We start from the raw sequence: 18,443 nt of genomic DNA, 5'->3' as shown, positions 1-18,443 counted from the left end.
TCCTCTTCTTGCGGCTCCTGTTGCCACACCGCATCCAGGCAGAATGAGCGGATCAACCGTCAAAAAAGGTTCATCTGGCGTGGTGGAATGGGTCAGATCAGCTTGTCGGTTCGCATCGGATAGAAATGACTTCAGAAGGTGAGCTGCTAAAAGGAAAATAATGCGCAAGGCGGTTGAAATGCTATATCGTTAGCATTAGTGCTAGTGTTAGCTCACGCTGCGACAGATCAATTTGTCCTTGCTCTAATATTGTTGCACGTCAAAATTATTGTCGCTCTAAATTTTGTCACCAGAATCGTTTTAGTTTGTATTGAAGAACTGTGTGATATATAGTTGGTTTACAAAGCTGTGATTACTTGAATCAAATAAATTAGTACATTAGTATAGTTCCTTTATTATTATTTAAATAATTATTAAACTTCTGTCTAACTAGGATAATCTCGTTGTGATTCAAACCCCTCTTTTTCAAGGGACTCCATTAAACAATAAGGTTTTTCAGATATAATAACATTAGTAATGATGATTCTGATGGAACTGAATAGTGTTAATAGTGCGGCGGAGATCAAGTGTTTAAATTTTGTGGTGCCTATTTAACTTGCTTTGTTGTTACATTGCATTGTGTCTTTAGGAATCTACTGGTCAACCTAGGCTTGTTTGCAGCTGGTGTGTGGGTTGCAAGAAATCTTTCAGATTTTGACTTGATGGCGCCACAACCTGTGACATAAGCTGGTCAACACCTAATATCAGGATGATGTGAGTTTTTCTGTTTGCCACATCGTTATATTTCTGTCACAGAGTTCTGACCGTCACGATGGGTTTTTTTCCCCAGGTGTCGAGGACCAACAATAAACGATGCAAACCTTCGGTGACAACCAACGCTTTGAAGGCGGATCATCCTGTTGACCTGAGATGTTGATTGGTGTCACAAAGAATAACTGTGACAATAACTATATTTATATTACGCTGATAGTCCTCTTAATTACAGTAAAAAGTACATGTATAACAGCTACAGATATGCTGTTGAATTACAATTAGAAAAATACCTGATCTCTAAATTTAGTTTTTGTTTTGGTGCATTGAAACTCTGAAATAGTGAAGTTTGATTTCTGCAGCCATGTCCACACAGGATGAGTTTGTCGCTGCAGCTCGTAAGTGTTTGTCTGTTGGTAGAAAGTGTCTGTCTGTCGCCCAGAGTTTGGATTTAGCCGCTCAGGTCACGGCTATTGATTTGGGATTGAAACCAGCGTTACTGTACGACAGCAACGGCGCAGGCGCGGATCAGGTGCAGCAGTATCTGAGCTGTGTGCAGTCTCTCCGGCTCGTGTCTGATAATCTTCTCGTGTTGGATTTAAATGGGAACGCTGTTATTGTTAATCCAGAAGCAGTCAGATCAAACGTAGAGAGAGTGTTTTGTGACGGAGGAGTGGCTGTGATCGATGTGCGTCACTCGCTGAAGGAGCCCATTGTTGTTGACCATCACAACAGGCAAATTAAGACCATGACCAGTGAGTTGCTGCTCTTTCTCAGAGGGCTGGAGCAGCTGAAGGAGGGTGGAAAACCTCTTTATGCTGGAAACAAGCCAGAAGACTGGAACCTGTGCACGGTGTTTGGTCTGTTATTGGGGTACCCAGTCACTTACTGGTTCGATCAGACCAAAAGCTTTGAAAACTGTCTGGCTTTCACTCCCCTGGTGGTGACGACAGCTTCGGCCTCGTGGCAGAAGGAAACTTCGAGACACAGATGTTGTCTGTACTCCTTCAGTGTTCCAGCTGCTCTTCTTTATGAGACACGGCCCATCCTGGAGAACTGGAGGTGTGCCGTACAGGAACGATTTCAGCAACAAAAGCTCCTACAGGATCTTACCATTTGTCAGACCAATGTCACTCTGCCATCAGTCTGTTTGTGATACAGTTTACCTTTACAATAAAATCCCAAGTTTTACTGTGCGCTCACTGAAGTCGATGCCTTTTTTTTTTTAAATATAAAAGGTGCAGTATTTTACTTTCTGCCAGCTGAAATGACCATGTTTCCTTTGTTTATTTTGTCCAAAGGCCTCCCATATTAAATGAGGCAAAAATTGATTTAAGATAAAAAGACAAGGTTTGTATTTTTTTTTAAAATAATTGAAAATGAAAAGATTTAAATACAAAAGATAGCATATTTATTAATTTGGTTCATGTTATTTTTACTGTTGGAAGAACAGCCAAACATCCTTTCATACTTGTTAAAAATATCAGTTTACAGTAAAATGTAGATATAACCTATAGATTATTCAACCCCATTATGTCACCAAAATGGTCCTTGCAGCCCTGTTTTAGTGAAACGGCTTCATTGCCTGTATATTTAGACCCGACCTGATATGGGTACATATTTCCAGGTACAATAAATATTAAAATGTAAGTTTGTAATCAACTAAAAACAGAAATTCAAACAGCTGTAACAACCTAAATCTGAGGTAGAGCTGTCATGTTGACGCCCAGCATTACATCATCTGTGTGTTCGATGCAGACAAGGCAGCAACCGTCACGATGACGTGCAATCGTGCCACCATTTAAAGGTTCTAATGAGGTTCCCTTTTCTCGTCACATTCAGTTTGAGATTTTAAATACGTCATATTGCACTTTGAATAGAAAAGAAGCAGCTGGTGCATCCAGGACTGTCAGAAGGGCTGAATGAGTGGCAGCACTTCTCCACAGCGACCACTAACTTTGAGCTCTACCAGATGGTCCGCTCTTGTGGGTCCAATGTTCAGGATGGCGATTGGTAATTTCTTGTCACTTGCTGCCAACAAAAACCTGTATCCGGAATACACCTTTGGAACAACAGAGAGGGAATGAGATGCAACAACCAAACAAAGGAATTGTAAAGTTCAGAGACCACTTTACAAGAAAGGCACCTGCAGCGACGACCCGGCAACAAGCACTGCATCTGACTCTGCTAGTCGTTGGTGCACAAACTGAACCGTTGCTTTGTTCACAGTGTCTCCAAAAAATGTGACCTCTGGCTTTAGTATCCCTCCACAGTCCTCACAGGAGGGGACTCTGAAATGGAGGACCTGCTCGTCCTCCAGGAACACATCCCCGTCAGGGGCCACAACGCCTGCCTGAGCTTTCCAGTCGGGGTTTAATGCCACAAACCGATTCTGCAGCTCCTGCCTCGCTGAGACTACACCACAGCCAAGACAGACCACCCTGTGGACACACAGTCTATTCATTCATCTCAACAGGTTTTCAGCATTTGTGACAGATGTATTTCCCCACTACTATTACTGTTGTTGATTACATCATGTTATTGGGCTTTCCCACCTGTGGGCGCAGCCATGGAGCTCAGTCACCCCTTTATGTCCGGCTTTTGAATGAAGAGCATCCACATTTTGCGTGACCAGCCAGTGGAGATTCCCCACCTCTTCCCACCGCTGCAGGGCTCTGTGTGATGAGTTTGGCTCATGGGAGGAGAACTGTGGCCAGCCCACGAAGTTTCTGGCCCAGTAGCGCTGGCGAGACTTGGCGCTGCGGACAAACTCAGCGTGTTGCATGGGTCGTCTGTCAGTGCGAGCATACAGCCCGACCCCCTCGGAGCGGTAATCAGGTATCCCAGACTCCGTGGAGACTCCCGCTCCACCGATGACAAACAGACGTCTTGCTCGGGACACAAACTCCTGAAGCCGCTGCAGGGAGCGGGGATTCGCGGCGCTGCATGCGGGGACATATGCCGACACCGGGACAGGGACCGTGGATGCTCTCCTTGTCGCTACCATGTGTAGAGGAAACATCCACCGTGGTAATCTCATCTACAGCAACAGGATATTGTGGTATAATTAATGAATATATTTATTAAATGGCATTTAAATATGATTGCTACTTCGGATGGTGTTACGTTCAAGTGTAGTCTGTAAAGATTGGCTGTCCGGTGTAACGTTCCAAGAGCTTCAGTTCTTATTATACATACAACAATTCACAATATCTTCATCATTTTATAAACAATATTAAAAGTGGGAAGAAGATAAGGTACAGCATAAAAACATACACTAAACTACTGGTAAGGACACATTATGTACCTGCTGCCGTAGTAAAAATCTAATTTGACAGTCGAGTTAGCTCGCTAATTCTAGTCAGCGACGTGAGTCTGCAAGTTTACCTTCTTTTCTTGACTTCTGCAGTTTTCTGGAAGGATGAGGGGCTGAAAGCAGCGTTATTAGATTAAAAAATATTTTTCAGGTAGTATTTCAGGTATTTCAATAAGACAAAGTAAACAGGCTCACGTAACACGGGAACGTCATCCAGTGACAGAAACCGGAAATACTACATTTTACGTAACACCAAAAAAATATATAGATTGGAGTGTGGGATTTGTAGTCGGTGATATAAGGATTTAAAATGTCCTACATCAAATATGTTATCCCGAAGAATATTTATATCACCGTAAATTCTACCAATTGCGACTTCATAAAACACTGTAAGCCAAAATAAAAATATTTTTGTAAAATCGATGTTTATGTAACGTGGAAGTTTACAATAGAAGCTTTCCAGTAGCACTACAAAATGACATAGAAATTGATATAGAAAATAACACATAAGTATACATATTAAAATATATATGTAATTCATAAAAATCTTTGTAGGTAACTATTGCATACATTTTATGAACAATATTTTTAAGTGTTTAATTCAACTTTTATAAACAAAATTACACGCATGCATTTTGCATACAATGGAATTTCATGAACATGTTGCATTATGAGTAAGTAATGCAGTCATTTAAAAAAACAAAACTAAAAAACCCATGCAGTAGTCCTAGCCATAATGAGCTTGTGTCTTGTGATTAAAGATGGAAAGGAAGTTAGTCAAAGGTTTAAAGTTAAACCCTCTGTTGTTAACAGATGACACTGAAGATGTTTTCCAATCTTACGATCTGGCTGAATTAGATTTGAAGATGAAGAGCTGGAAATGTTTCGTTCTTAAAATATGCTGCACACATCCTGGTTACAAAACTCCAAGATTTCTGTTGTTAAACAAGACAGATATTAACATTAGCACTATCATGAAAAAAGATACATTTGTTTTAAGAAATCAGAAACCATCTTTTTGCTCGAAGTCCTACCAGAATGTGTGCAATTGAAGACGCTTTCAGCATGGTGATAAAACCCATCTCCAAGGATGGAGCGGTAGTCCACGTGGCTTGTGTGCACGAAGCACTGAGTTGCATCTTTGAACAGCAGATCACTTTCTCCATATTGTTGTGACTCAAAGAGCTTAAAGTGTACGTTTGGGTTCGATGCCAAAGTTTCCTACAAGATTGAATAAGATCAAATTAGAAATAATATAGATGAAAACATTTTAAGGAAAATGCTCATATTCTGTCTGCAGGGGTTGTTTTGCTGATGTCAGTGTATGCTGATGGGAGAAAAAATGCTAACAATAATTGAAGCAAGAGTCTGAGCACATGAGCGGACCTGTGACTTCATGAGGAAGTCGTACACACGCGCTGTGAGAACAGGACGGGTCATGATGGTGTTTGGGGGGATTACTCCGAGGTTACAGCTCTCCCACTCTGACAGCGGAGCTCGGCGACCATCAGCACACAGCAGTTCAAAGTCTGCTGCTATCCACCCCTGTGCCCAACCAGTGGAGTTTAAATCTGAGGACCAACATCAAAGAAGTGTAATTTTAAAGCTGTAAAACAGTGCTCCTGCATGCTCTTTTAAAATCGCTCTTTTGTAAATCTTACTGAGGATGTTGGCCTGGAGGCTGTGATGCTCAATAAAAGCCACGTCGCCATAGCTTTTACCACTGACATCTCCAACCAGGCACCTGTGAACAATCACAGCATCAAAAGCTTGCTTTTCTTTCATCTTCTTCAACACCAAACTATGAGATGTTTGTAAAAAATAAAATGGAGTTGGAAGAACAATTTTTATTTCATTATCACCAGATTATTGCTATGGGGAAAAAAGTTAAAGATGGATATCAAAATGTCTTTAAGTCAAAAGTATGCATTCAATTTTTAGATTATTGCTTTTATCATCACTTATAAATGACCAGAAACCTCCGTCTGAAAAAAAAAAAAAACAACCCAAAAAAACGCTTACCTCAATGCCCCCATGTTACCATAGTAACGCTCATTGTGGTTGTCGGCGCAGCGTTTTGTGGTAGCCTCCCCGGTGCCTCCCAAGCACACTTTACACAGATTCCCCCGAGAGCCGGGGAGACAGCCCTTCCAAAACACCTCATTGTACACTAAGAACACAAGAAGAAGATGCGTGATGGTCCTACCATACCCCACTAGAGGTCCATCAGAACGCTACCTTGGTTGGGGTCACATGGCAAACTGCTGTTTCGCTCCTTGTCCAACGTGTGTCTGTACGGCAGCAACCAGCCCGCTGGGCTGTACATGTAGCTGTGGCAGGAGCGGCGGCTGTGCAGGCTGTGCAGGGTGTTTTTGCTGGTGCTCTTTGCCACGGCAACACCGACCACTGATGGTAACACTGACACCAGAGAAAGAGACTGTTTGACTGTAACCAACAACGTCATCTCTGGCTGCGGGGGTCTTACCATCTGACTCTATAGCGGATAATCCTTTAACCTGCACACAGTTTTTTCCTGTATAAGAGCAAAAAGCACAAGTATTTTGCCTGATCAATTGATTGATTCAATTTCCCTACGGGGATGAATGAAGTACATCTTGAATCTTGATCACCAAGACAATTGCAGATTAATAGTTTATAGAGTAGAAATTGAGGATGAGCGTCAATCTGCACTCGGGCCACCACAGAATCTGCAAAGTTTTTCCACGCTGGAACTTGAAAGAAAAAAAGCTTCAAACACTCTTACCATAATATTCAGTGACGACGGGAACGAGGCCACATTTCCCTGCGATGAAAGTGTGTGTCGCATCCAGTGACACGGCATCCACCTCGTCCTTCTGTAGCATCAGTGTTGTTGACCAAAACGAGTGAGGTTGGTGCTGAATTACTGTTATTTAAGTGTGATGAACGTTGCTACTAACCAGGCAAACTGACGTGACTTGAATGCCTCACCTTTATCTTCACGATGCAGTCGCGCACTGAGAGCCCTCGAACACACACCAGCGGGTTGGAGTTTATGTTGAGGGCCCACTGCTCGCATTTCTTCTGCTCTGCGTGGCTAATGCAGCACCATCGCATGACACTGTCCTCCAGCGAACTTCCTGCGCAGACATGGTCAGTCAGCTTCACAGAGGGGGGGGACAAAAAAACACAACGTCTTTGTTCTCGGTGTAAAAAATAACAAACACACACCAATGATGGTCAGCACCTTCATGCCTGAGGCTTTTCAGCAGGGCCACATAATCCAGGCCCAACACCTGACTGACATCCACATTATCTGGGAAAACACTCAGTTTGTCCGTCGCATCTCTGAACAAGAGGTCCTTCTCTCCAAAAAGAGATGAATCGAAGAGCTGGAAGCGCTGCACCTCCTGTCCTTCTTTGCCAAAGAGCATCTGAGCAACATCGGACAGCATTTGGAGAGGACAATAATGGGGATGGAAACAGAATCTGTGAGGGATGAATGACACAACGGTACCTGAACTGTGAGGAGAAATTTCTGGGAAACTTTACGGAAGTTGAACCTGGTGACTGTGGCACCTCCCGGACCACGTCCCAGATTACAGCTCCTGTAATGGCTGAGGGGTGCTTGTGTGCCGTCTGCGCACAGTAAACTAAACGCATCTCTCCAACTGTCTGACAGAAGACATAAGGGGGGGAAAGCATTCAAAGTTTTCAGCAGGCTGGTAGAAGCCATAAACGTGTACAGACACTTGATGCAAATCATTCTCCCCAGTTTTGACCAACTAACAATGACGGTGAAATTCCAGGCAGAAATGGCTGCAATCAAACATTTAATTCCCATTGATTTACATGAATTTCTCATCCTCTTAAACTTTGTTGCAGTTGCAACACAACTGCTGTTTTGATTTAAACAGTAATGAATGACTCTGCATATAAATGCTACTGTGTTTGCACCCTTGTTGGGTCAACTGTTTATTTCTATGACAATTTCCTCCTTGAAACATAAAGATACTAAAATATACCAGAACGGTGGACCGGAGGCTCACCTTCAATACTTTCCAGAGCTAAATGGTCCACAAATGCAACATCTGCGTGCCCACTCCTGAGACATCTGTAAACACATTAAAGTCTGTTTACACCCCCACAAACACAACAAATGTGCATTGTTAGTGGCTCCTGACCTGAGGGCCCCTTGGCTGTTGTAGAAGGGCTCGCTGTGAGATGTCTCGCAGTGGGAATTCTTCTGGAGACTGTAGGACTTTTCACCTTGGCACAGAGTGCAGAGGGATGGTGCCAGGGCAGCGGCGCCAGGAATGCAGCTGGCTCTGAAAAACCCGCTGACATCTGCCCGGGAGGATAAAATCAGAGTGAGCCTGAAAACTAGCCGACCCCAGAATTGTAAAGGAAAAGTGATGATTCCAGACAGTGCAGTGGATAATAATGTGGCCACCATGACTCAGCGGGTGCTCCTTAGACCAGCTCAGGTAGTTGCGGGACAGCAGGAAGCCCAGCGGTAGACTCCAGCCGGCGGTCCAGCGAATGCCGCTGTGACAGCTCCTCAGGCCCCGCAGGGAGCTGATGTCCAAACTGCTGTTCTTCACCACTGCTACAGACAGAATACAGCCCCCTGTGCACACACACGTGCGCATGTGTGTGCGTGCACACACACACACTCAGACAGGGGTGCAGAGGGAACATGCTGAAAGTTCTGTGGTGATGCAAGTCAAACTCACCATCACTGTAAATCTCCTTGGCGACGGTAACCAGATCAAACTGCTTCACGGCAGAATAAACCTCTCCTGCATCTAATGTCACTATGTCAGCACGGTTTGCCTGAAATTTATGTTCAAGAGGTCTCAGCAGAGGCAAAATTTATTTCTTTACATGCCAAATGATACATAAGCAAATTGAAAAGTACAATCAGCAAATTTCCTATTCAGGCATGTGAATACCTGCCAATCCCTCACAGCTCCCCTCCAAAACAAACATCTGGTTTTGTAAGCAAGTTCTAATCAGGATGAGATAAACTGATAAATTTGTTTGGTATCAGTCCGTGTAAACTTGATGTCAAAAGACAATAAACATGAAACATGAATATAAAGAGTTTTACATCTTAATGAACAGTTTCTCCATGTATCTGTACGGATCATATTTTCCATCATCAGTTTATTCTCTTGAATTCCCTCAAGGAAAACATTTGCCTTAATGTTAAAATATTTTGCACCTAAAAACATGCAAAGTTTAGCTTCACAGTGACTCATTTATCTCTTGGACAGTTTCCCCGGGTTTTTAGGAAGGCTCACCCTGATCTTGTCGATGCAGTCCATCGTGCTGGACGCTCTCACACACGAGACTCGAGCGAATGCTGCAACAGCAGCTGGTGGCAGCACCGTCACTAGACTTTTGGCTAATTCGGCACACTTCCTCTGTTCAGGTTCTGACACGGTGCACCATCGAATCTTCTTAGCTAACGTAGAATGGTTCAAACAGATAATACACGTTTTTTTCCCACAATTTAGTCTTTATTTGAAATATATGCAAATCTTTGAAAGCTTTGAAATTATCAAATCAAAAGCTCCCAAAAAACAACAAACTAAAAGTATAAATAAAAAATTCAAGAATAGATTTACATTAATAGAAAGACGATGCTACATTCATAAATTATACTGTCGCAGAGTAAACAACCTTACCCCTGCTGCAGCTGACGAGGATGAAAGTAATAAAAAAGGCATTAATTCCCCTCATTTTGGCCCGGCGTGGTTCAGATCTGTGGTAACTTTCTGCAAAACAGAGCTGCTCTGTCTAATCTACCAGTTACGCCCACACGGATTAAAGGAAACTGCTACAAATGGATAATTTCTTTACAAAAAACTATTACGTAAGCAATTCCTCTGAAAACATTAACGTCCCTTTCCCTTTTTTAAAGGCATATGGAAAATATTTAGCACATCTGTCACATGGATGACCCCTTGCCAAGATTTCGGTTTTATAGGTGGTGGAAGTGTTGAAAAACTGCTCTGTCAGACAGCATTTGACATACATTAATAGCTGATACTGATGAACGCAGGGGCCAACTAACAGTTAGTGGGAAGCTGTGAGCACAGAGTGACGTCTGAGCACCGTCTGCAAATGCTGGATCCTCTCTGCATGTAGCAAAATCCTTGGTTTCTCTTTTGCCAGCTCAGCGGACAGCCTGGCGATGCGCTCCTCCAACTGTCAACAGCCACAAAAACAAAAGCCAGTGAGAATACAGGTCATTTACCCATACAACTCTTACTGAAGCCAGTCGATGTCCTTTAATGAGACCTTTCACCTCCACCTCAAAATGCTCCGTCTGCAGTTTAAAACTGAATGTGTTATTCCAACTCGAGGTCTTTGTCCTCATCTGACAGGCTGTTGCATTTCTGCACAGCACCTTTAATTACTGACCACAATTACTGAGGTAAACTCAACTCCAAACTCATCTCTTTCATAAAAACAGAAAACTTCAGCGGCTTTTCATCTTGATCCCCAATTTTTGGCTTTTAACAAAAAGAAATAAAAAGTCTCACCTCCTTCATCTCCTGACAAACAGCGGCTTTCTCTGATTGGTCATATCGCCCACTAGTCTGCTTCCAACTTTGTAAAACTGCCTTCAGTTTTTTCCAAGCCCTGAATGACCACACAGACTATCAATGATCGATCGTTCACGAGTAATCGAACATTCAAGATGCACGGTTAACTTCTTACCGGAGCTGCTTCCTGTCCTGTTGGTATGATTCCATGTCCTGCTGGATGCTGAGCAATTCTGGGATCAAAAAAGAAGCTGGATCCACTCTTTGAGTTGGTCCCCTATTTTCTCTCACGCGGATGTCTTAAAGAAACAGATAAAGCATGACAGGTTTGACAGGGTTTCAAACAAAAAATCCAATTGTAAAGTAATTTATCATTCTTTAAACCAATATAAGAAAGAATCATGTTACGTATTATGCTGCTATCATACTTGGAAATGCTGAAGACTGTGAGAAACTGGAGCTGCTGCCCTCCACCAACTGAACACAAAGAAAATAAAATTAATTGGATGTTATTACCCCTTAAAGTTACAATCCGAAGTGATATCTGACTAATCATCACCAGTACATCAGATCTGCTGCTGTTGAGTGTGTGATGTATGGAGCAAACAGGATGGAGGTGTGACCCCGCTGGTTCTGGAGGAGCCGTGGTGTCAGTGAAGGCTGACTGATCATGCACACTAAAAGCAGGAAAGAACATTTTATTGATTTCATGTGGAACTGCTGGGCTGGATATTAATTATATGGGAAGAAAAACGGCATTTATACTTTGCCAGTGGAGACTCCAGTAGACCCTGTGGACGGTGGGCCAGTCTGCAAACAAACATAAATGGAACTCAGACAAGCGCATGGATGCAAAGCCTGTTTCAGACACCTCACGGCCTGTGTGCGGCTCAAACTTACAAATTTCGGAGCTCTTTAAATTCATCTTCTTGTTCCAATGAGTCGGTGGGAGGAATGATTGTCCGCTCAGGCGTCATACAACCGAATGTCACGCTCTTCTTCTTCTTCTGTGGGTCCTCCTTGAGCTCTTGCACTGTGTTTGGTTTACAGAGTGCCCTCTGCTTCCAGCGCAGAACACAGCTCCGGACTACTCTGTGTAGACGCCTATGTGATCTCTTCTGAAGGCAGAGAGACTCCTGTCCACAGATAGCATGTATGATGGCACAAATATGTTCTGTATTAGTAAAGATATTAGTACATTATCTAAAGGCATGTTGTATTAATGTCCTGGACACCTTATAATACTGAGGGTTGTCATTTTACCCATTAATATCTTTAAACTGACTAATCCCACAGGTAGCTACCTGCTCTTGGCTATCTTCAGCTAGGCCTGCTGTGAGGTCCTTCATGTGTGCAGCAGAGGTGAGACAACACTTCACATCTTCCATCAGTGGCCCTCTGTCAGTCCGTGCAGCTCCAGCTGCCTGTTCTTGTTTTAGCTGCAGTTCTGTGACCCACCGCCTCCATCCACATAACACCTGTAGCATTTTCACCAAGACAACCCCAAACCAGAATATCATGAAGTAACAAACACTGAAACCAATGGAAACGTATAAACACAACACATTACAAGTGGAAACACTTATAAGCTCATTAAAAAGTCAGATTTGGATTTAGAAATGAACTGTGACAACATACATCCACACGATGGGCAACGGCTTCTCAATTATCGGGTGAAATGAGCAAGAACACTGCTGCTTCTAATGAAGCACCTTATTCTGAAGTGAGAGAAGAATGTGCAACAACTGATACCTTGGCCTGGAGAGTAAGGGACCAGTGCCAGAGTGCTCGCTCTGTCAGCTCAGCCTCTCTCCTTCTGTGTTGCAGCTTTGAACAGGAAGGAAAACAGTGAAATCATCTATAATTCAAATAAATCGAACCACATGTATAAATCTACCAGCCAATATTTGTTACCAAATCTTCTCACTTCCCTCTTTCTTTCTTTTTAAAAATCTTTATCATGCTAGTTTGTCCAGCATTGCTCAACCCAAACAATTTGGTTTTTTAAATAATGCCTGGTAGATATTTCACAAGCACTGCAACACTATTCAGCCTGTCTCCTGCCTAAGTGCTGCTCTATACAGCAACCAAAAATTCTCCGTGTAAAATCTATATTAAGAGACAATTAAAAGATGTAAAAATGGATACAATATTCAAACAAACCTTTACTTTCCACAGATCAAAACATTTCTGGTACATCTTTAACCTCAGCAGAAACATTCCCTGTCGTTTCATCACCTATGAGATAATCACATTTGTAAAAACATGGTTTAGGACAAGGAAATCTTCAAGGACACCTCAAACACTAAAAAGGAAGCTGAACCTTATTTGTATGGAACTGGTTGTGATGCTCATTCCATGTTTTCATGGCTTTAGAAAGGAGTTTGGACTCGTGGTGCCATCTTGCTCTTTCCATGTTTGTCTTCTCTGAGCGAGCATGTGCAGCTTCCTCCTTCCACTGTCTGAAGCACTGCAGCAGCCGTACTAACCAAACAAAAATACTTAAGTATAAAACAACATCAACTTTATGATCATGAAATCTGAGACAGAGTAAGAAAACAGGTTTCCAGTAACAGACAAATATCATTTAAGGGAAGATATTTTAGCACAGTTTGAAATATTTGTTTTTTGTTCAGAACCATTATAATTTTTAAGTGCTAACAAGTGGGTGCATCAGCACTCCAACTAAACAAAATTTTATTATTTCAATTTATGTCGAAATGAGATCTGCTGTACCTTTATTTTGGAACATCTGAAACCTGGTCAATGCTTCCCTCTGCTGGCGACAAGCTGACACTGCAGACGCTGTCTCTTCTCTCCAGGCAATGAACACCTTGACAAGAAAGAAAATGAGTAAAGTGTTCGCTTAGGTAAGAATAAATATAGATTGTGGCAGCTGTTTCACCTTGAATTGAAGGAAATATTGATAATGGTTCTGTGCTTCCTGCTCCATGAGCCTGAATTCTCTCTGTAACATTGCTTTATCCCTCCAAACGGACATCACATACCTAGGCAAAATTGAAGAAGATGAGGTAAAGCTTGTCCTGATCATTGAGATCATCGAGGGCAACAATCAATGGACAAGGGATTTCCTTACTGATGTATGGGTAATGAGTTCAGAACTTGTTTTCCATACCTGAGAGTGTTTTGGGCTTGCTGTCTGCATAGCTCTGCTGTGTGAGAGCTGAACTGATGCACTCGAAGGCAGCATTTCTGTAAATGCAACACATCACATTTACATTTCATTTACCCAATCTTAAGAAACTTCATGAATATCAAATGCTGAAGTAACTTCCATGCCACAGATGCAATATTAATCACTTTATCTTCATGGTTATGTTGCATCTACTTTCATTTAGTGTTTTTTGCATCTATTCTGTCTTTATATTAAATCTTGAGATTTTAAAAAAAAAATTTTCAGGTAATGCTTTTCAGAGTGCTTAGAGTAAAACAACTGAGCACTTTAAGATGTTTTCACTTCTCATCCACAGGTTTCTTTGGTTGTGAAACCGTGATGGGAGGCCCAGTTTCTTTAGCTCTGGTGAGGTTTACACTTTAGGGGTCCACAGGGGAAGAAATAAACAAACTTGTCACTACGAGAGTCTTTTGAAACACTTGGGCCAAGGTGTGACACATACAAGGGACCAAATGAGCAATCGGTGATCACCTGGTACCGCACCGAAGGAACTGTTAATCAGAACAAGACAGTGGTATCCCTACGTTATTAGCTTACATTATGATTCCAAAACTCCATATTTTTTCCACAGAAGACAGGTGGTTGGAAAATTTTGTGGCAAAAAGGGAAGAAGAAAGAAAATTGATAAAGGCTGAGGACAATAGCTTATAATCATGTTCAAGTTAGCCTCCCGATACCTTTCTTTGCGACTCAACACTTTCAAACCTCCATCGATGTAATTTTGACAGGATGAGGTAGAGACACACCTTGTCCTAGGTGCCACTAACAATGGACTGAATGAAATGATCTATTCTCTTTGGTGTTCATCCAAGGTAGTGAAATGTCTCCTTCCAAACTCACCTGTTTACATTTTCCCACAGCCCACTTCCTGCCATGAAGGCCACTCTGATGACAAGCCTGCTGGCCCTGACGTCTCCTGCCATGCAAAAAGTTTAAATTGTATTATGAGCAGCGTGTTCACCTATCTCCTTTCAGCATTTGTTTTACCTGTCTTGTATTTCAGGGCTGTTTTCTTCCCACTGGGTTACCGTCTTGCAAAGCATTGTGTCCATGTACAGCTGGGAGGAAGCAGTTTGTCTCTCTTTTGTCTCTCTCTGTCTGTCATTTACCTTCTCCTGCCATCTTCTCCAGGCTCTCTGCAAGTGATTCCGCTCTTCATGCACAACTGCCTGATAAGGTGATGTTAGTGCCTGACATCAATGGCATGCAGTTAAAACTGTTTCCATCTGCATTTGACCTACTATTCTCTCTGAAAGCATCTGATCCTTATGCGTCTCTGTATGAGCCCACCAGGTGTAAAATACCCAAGTTCGCAAACGCTGCCTGGTAACGTGATAAGCAAATAAATCACAAATCAGCCTTAAAGTGATAAACGTAATTCAAGCATGTACAAATCAGGGTGATAAACTCACTGATTATAAACATCTGCCTGATGTTTTCTCTGTTTGTGAAGCCTTCGCTGCAGCGTTAACTCAGCCCAGGTTTTGAAACATGAGGGCAACATGTGTTCGGCAAAGTAAACATCCACTTGATGACGCAGTTCCTGCAGAAAAATATGTTTGAAATGCAACTTAACAGTCTGAAGCCACACAAACACTTTCATTTACTTCTGCTAAACTGTAGATCCTGATTATATGATTAATAAAGAGAATAACTACAAATATGTGCCTATTTCTTTTCATCTAGTCCCCCATCAGCAGTAAATGAAAAACACCTGCAAGCGTCTCCTTTCACCCAGCTTCTCCCTCCATTGATTAAAACAGCTTCTCTGGAGACATGTGCTGTTGAGAAAACAAAAATATTCAACTCAAAGCAGTTTATCTACCTTTAATGTGCAATTTGTTAATGCATCAAACCTAAAAGTGCAAACACTCAATTTATTCCTTTGTGTTAAATAGTAACAAGAAACATCCACTATATTAAACTGAAGATGGAGGCACCGCCCTCTTGTGGAAATTCAACGTAGGGGCAATGACAACTGACAAAAACATTTTCAAATATGGTTTCCATCAATTTATGTCAAGTTACTTCCTTTATAGGCACGAGCTTTTAATAAAGCTTCCTAACAATACTACTGGACAGTTATCAAGGCCTAGATTAAATTGATTCATCTTAAAAAATGTGATTTAAAATATGAGAGGATCATGGGGAGCCCCAAACGAATGTAATCATCTTTTATTATTCTGTTAACAGTCCATAATTAGCTTACATGGTCAACCACATATTTGCCACATTACAACTCACTGCAACTGTTTCTGATGAGGTGAGCAGGTGTAAGTGCATGTTCAAATAGCTGCATGATAACTCTGCTTCAAATAACTTTACCATTGCAAGATAATAAAGCTCATATACAAAATAGTTTAGGGTCATTTATTTTGCAAAGGGTAATACACGAAAGAGCTCTAAAAAGGTCAATGTTCAAAAACGGAAAAAGAAAATTACAGTACCTGTGCTTGATCAGTGCCATTTCTCTTAGAGGTTGAAAATTCTTATATTCAGCCTCCTCCAGACAATCCTGCCACAGCTTCCAGCGCTCATCTAACATCTGTCACACAAACAATACATTCTTAGGGCCTTTATGAACTCCAACTGTGTGATGCAGTTGGTGGGAGGACTTCTCAGCATTTATCCTGTAGTCTGACACTCATGTTGGAGAGCAGTATTGTTGTTCAGCTGATGAGTTTTATCCAACTTGTGTTATTAGAAAATTAGAAAAAAAAAAGAGACTACAGTACATGTTTGTGATGTGCAGTTCTGCCTGACAATATACATTTTATGTTTACAAATGCTTAGGCTTTTTTTTTCTTACCCTTTGCTGTGAAGCTCGTCTCTGTTTCAGAACCTGTAGATTCTGATGCTGCTGCAGCCTTTTCTGCCACACGTGCCATGCTGACCTAATTGGTTAAATTGTAAAGTTAAAAGCAATTATCTACTGTGGGTAGTTAAAGATAGATTTTTAATATATAGAATGATCCTACTGAAGAGTTTTAAGCCTTTTCAGATCAAGTACAGATTCAAACATTCTCTTCTTCATCCGCATCTCTTTTAAAGTTTCCCATCTGTTCCATGTCAAACGCAGCAGTTGCCTATGAGCTTGTGAAAAAAATAGGATGTGTTCCAAAAATTGTGTTCATCTAGTACAAAAAAAAACAACTTAATTTCAATCATGCTATCGTTGCTTGCCTCAAACACTTACCAAATTGCACAGCACATTGAACTTTGTTTTTCTTTTCCTTCTGCAAAGACACGAAGGTTCGCCAATGCTGGAATGCCAAATTATAGAGATAATACCTAAAACCCACAATTTGTGTTATAATTCCTATTTTACTCACGAATCTGCTGTCTGTGAAAGGCTGGTTTGAACTGTGTTTGTCCAATGTTAATGTACCGGTACCTGTAGTGACAGTCGGCCAGTGTTGTCTGGCACCACTCCTTCCTGGATGTCCACCACTCATCTTTCCAGCCTCCGAAGGCTCGTCTCAAAACCACACTTTGGTGGTGGGACCTGCAGCGTGTAACCGTTAAGTCAGGTGGAACAAAAACCATCTTATTTTAGGAAGCTTTAAATTCTATGTTTCAAAACAGGTGTAACTTGTGTTACTTGGCTGCATGAGGAAGAATTCTTCCAAAGGTCTTCAGCATCCATATCTTCAGATACTTCCTTGCCAAGTGCCTGTGGAAGTTAATTGATTACATGCATTACATGTATTATAAACGGAGAAAGATTACTTACAGACTGGTTACGTTTTTATTAGTTCCTTCAGTCTTCCACCTTTGTTCCAGCCATATTCATCTCGGTAAGGAATCTTTGTGGCGGGACCTTTGCGGACTTGTTTTAATTCGTCAATAGAACTGACTGACTGAACGGTCTGTGTTCTTCCTGAATCTGCCCTTTTGCTGTTAGACTGCATTTTATGCAAAGGGAAACTGGAAACATGGATACAGAAGGGTCGAACTGGATGGTCACATTGGTGGCAAATGCTACAACCTGACAGGTTTCCGACAGTTTAAACAGTTGTGTCGCGCCCTTGTTATGCTAACCACGTGAACACATAAGGTGCGTTTCGCTTGTTGTTGACAGGCAACATTCCGTAAGTGACCAAAGATCCCTACGCGCAGCATAAAAGCCACTCACTTACGCGAAGACAACAAATGTGTCATAAAGCTGTTTAACAAGTATTTCTTTCAGGCTGCAATCGAGAAATGAACCACGTGTTACAATATTTACAAGCTGTTTTCACATATTATCTGAGCGGCGGGCAAAATTCGTAAACGCAAACCATAGGGTCTTTGCAGTGCCATAACAACTTGCGATGTAAAACCGGGTAAGCCCGTGGGGGCGGCTCCTCCGTGCTAAAACACAAGCGGCTGAAAAAGGCTCGGACAGAGAATTGAATCAGGCAAACCCCTCACAATAAATAGCTGCCCAAAACGTTGCCTACAGACCGGTGTAAGTTGATGGCAGTTAATCAACTAACAATGGAAATCTAAAGCTTAAGGGGGTTAATTAATTTTGCATTAAAATATGTAGTTATTTAATTACAGATGTGGCACGCGACAACCGACACGCGTTTATAAAGTATTTCTCCAAAGGCGCATTGGGCACATTAAAATCTTTCCAAGGACCTTCTTAAAGCGGTGATCA

At 41.9% G+C, this 18,443-nt stretch overlaps 5 protein-coding genes across 10 annotated transcripts; 2 read left to right on the top strand and 3 right to left on the bottom strand.

Annotated features, from left to right (window-relative positions):
- The first annotated feature begins 2 nt into the window (after positions 1-2).
- On the top strand, positions 3-1,047 carry tomm6 (translocase of outer mitochondrial membrane 6 homolog (yeast)). Its single transcript, XM_057030023.1, has 3 exons — positions 3-138; positions 629-753; positions 830-1,047. The coding sequence occupies exons 1-2, from the start codon at positions 44-46 to the stop codon at positions 723-725; spliced, it is 192 nt and encodes a 63-aa protein (XP_056886003.1). The 5' UTR covers positions 3-43; the 3' UTR covers positions 726-753; positions 830-1,047.
- Positions 1,048-1,103: 56 nt separating this feature from the next.
- On the top strand, positions 1,104-1,946 carry c4h1orf74 (chromosome 4 C1orf74 homolog). The gene has a single exon (XM_057030003.1). The coding sequence runs from the start codon at positions 1,115-1,117 to the stop codon at positions 1,904-1,906; it is 792 nt and encodes a 263-aa protein (XP_056885983.1). The 5' UTR covers positions 1,104-1,114; the 3' UTR covers positions 1,907-1,946.
- Positions 1,947-2,138: 192 nt separating this feature from the next.
- Positions 2,139-4,312, bottom strand: sirt4 (sirtuin 4). Its single transcript, XM_057029997.1, has 4 exons — positions 4,138-4,312; positions 3,306-3,790; positions 2,897-3,191; positions 2,139-2,812 (listed from the first exon to the last, which is right to left on the bottom strand). The coding sequence occupies exons 2-4, from the start codon at positions 3,788-3,790 to the stop codon at positions 2,660-2,662; spliced, it is 933 nt and encodes a 310-aa protein (XP_056885977.1). The 5' UTR covers positions 4,138-4,312; the 3' UTR covers positions 2,139-2,659.
- Positions 4,313-4,472: 160 nt separating this feature from the next.
- On the bottom strand, positions 4,473-9,860 carry sxph (saxiphilin). Of its 2 annotated transcripts, none has more exons than XM_057029960.1 (17): positions 9,739-9,860; positions 9,352-9,515; positions 8,782-8,881; positions 8,499-8,675; positions 8,230-8,392; positions 8,095-8,159; positions 7,563-7,720; positions 7,277-7,479; positions 7,037-7,181; positions 6,831-6,921; positions 6,552-6,599; positions 6,305-6,484; positions 6,089-6,236; positions 5,728-5,810; positions 5,453-5,637; positions 5,101-5,287; positions 4,473-5,001 (listed from the first exon to the last, which is right to left on the bottom strand). In XM_057029960.1, exons 1-17 carry the CDS (start codon positions 9,791-9,793, stop codon positions 4,958-4,960), a joined length of 2,196 nt encoding a protein of 731 aa, XP_056885940.1. In that variant the 5' UTR covers positions 9,794-9,860; the 3' UTR covers positions 4,473-4,957. The 2 variants fall into 2 exon arrangements, with proteins under 2 accessions (XP_056885940.1, XP_056885941.1); XM_057029961.1 differs by having other exon boundaries at positions 7,037-7,185; positions 7,293-7,479.
- Positions 9,549-18,115, bottom strand: sfi1 (SFI1 centrin binding protein). 5 transcript variants are annotated; one of them, XM_057029951.1, is made up of 26 exons: positions 17,543-18,115; positions 17,400-17,471; positions 17,193-17,303; positions 16,995-17,089; positions 16,777-16,891; positions 16,608-16,692; positions 16,246-16,343; positions 15,513-15,579; positions 15,211-15,341; positions 15,040-15,121; positions 14,786-14,967; positions 14,639-14,714; positions 13,739-13,815; positions 13,508-13,610; positions 13,339-13,435; positions 12,926-13,086; positions 12,766-12,840; positions 12,355-12,429; positions 11,907-12,080; positions 11,503-11,738; positions 11,368-11,412; positions 11,162-11,279; positions 11,031-11,079; positions 10,778-10,901; positions 10,600-10,699; positions 9,549-10,261 (listed from the first exon to the last, which is right to left on the bottom strand). In XM_057029951.1, exons 1-26 carry the CDS (start codon positions 17,707-17,709, stop codon positions 10,130-10,132), a joined length of 2,847 nt encoding a protein of 948 aa, XP_056885931.1. In that variant the 5' UTR covers positions 17,710-18,115; the 3' UTR covers positions 9,549-10,129. The 5 variants fall into 5 exon arrangements, with proteins under 5 accessions (XP_056885931.1, XP_056885932.1, XP_056885935.1 ...); XM_057029952.1 differs by having other exon boundaries at positions 11,168-11,279; XM_057029955.1 differs by having other exon boundaries at positions 17,532-17,688.
- Positions 18,116-18,443: the final 328 nt, after the last annotated feature.

This window comes from Takifugu flavidus, chromosome 4 (genome assembly GCF_003711565.1).
Source record: "Takifugu flavidus isolate HTHZ2018 chromosome 4, ASM371156v2, whole genome shotgun sequence".
Classification (NCBI taxonomy): Eukaryota; Metazoa; Chordata; class Actinopteri; order Tetraodontiformes; family Tetraodontidae; genus Takifugu; species Takifugu flavidus.
Note: the sequence above shows the minus strand (reverse complement) of the source record. Positions and strands in the feature narration are given on the sequence as shown.

Excerpts from the sequence above, each read along its gene's own strand:
- tomm6 (XM_057030023.1), top strand. The coding sequence starts at position 44 with ATGAGCGGATCAACCGTCAAAAAAGGTTCATCTGGCGTGGTGGAATGG. Across the intron at positions 139-628 it reads GATAGAAATGACTTCAGAAG|GAATCTACTGGTCAACCTAG; the intron begins GTGAGCTGCTAA and ends TTGTGTCTTTAG.
- c4h1orf74 (XM_057030003.1), top strand. The coding sequence starts at position 1,115 with ATGTCCACACAGGATGAGTTTGTCGCTGCAGCTCGTAAGTGTTTGTCT.
- sirt4 (XM_057029997.1), bottom strand. The coding sequence starts at position 3,790 with ATGAGATTACCACGGTGGATGTTTCCTCTACACATGGTAGCGACAAGG. Across the intron at positions 3,192-3,305 it reads CTCCATGGCTGCGCCCACAG|GGTGGTCTGTCTTGGCTGTG; the intron begins GTGGGAAAGCCC and ends GTGTGTCCACAG. Across the intron at positions 2,813-2,896 it reads TTGCCGGGTCGTCGCTGCAG|GTGTATTCCGGATACAGGTT; the intron begins GTGCCTTTCTTG and ends GTTGTTCCAAAG.
- sxph (XM_057029960.1), bottom strand. The coding sequence starts at position 9,793 with ATGAGGGGAATTAATGCCTTTTTTATTACTTTCATCCTCGTCAGCTGC. Across the intron at positions 8,676-8,781 it reads CAAGGAGATTTACAGTGATG|GGGGCTGTATTCTGTCTGTA; the intron begins GTGAGTTTGACT and ends GTGTGTGCACAG. Across the intron at positions 8,160-8,229 it reads AACAGCCAAGGGGCCCTCAG|ATGTCTCAGGAGTGGGCACG; the intron begins GTCAGGAGCCAC and ends ATGTGTTTACAG.
- sfi1 (XM_057029951.1), bottom strand. The coding sequence starts at position 17,709 with ATGCAGTCTAACAGCAAAAGGGCAGATTCAGGAAGAACACAGACCGTT. Across the intron at positions 16,693-16,776 it reads AAAAGGCTTAAAACTCTTCA|GTCAGCATGGCACGTGTGGC; the intron begins GTAGGATCATTC and ends TTAACCAATTAG. Across the intron at positions 15,122-15,210 it reads CAGGCAGATGTTTATAATCA|GCAGCGTTTGCGAACTTGGG; the intron begins GTGAGTTTATCA and ends TCACGTTACCAG.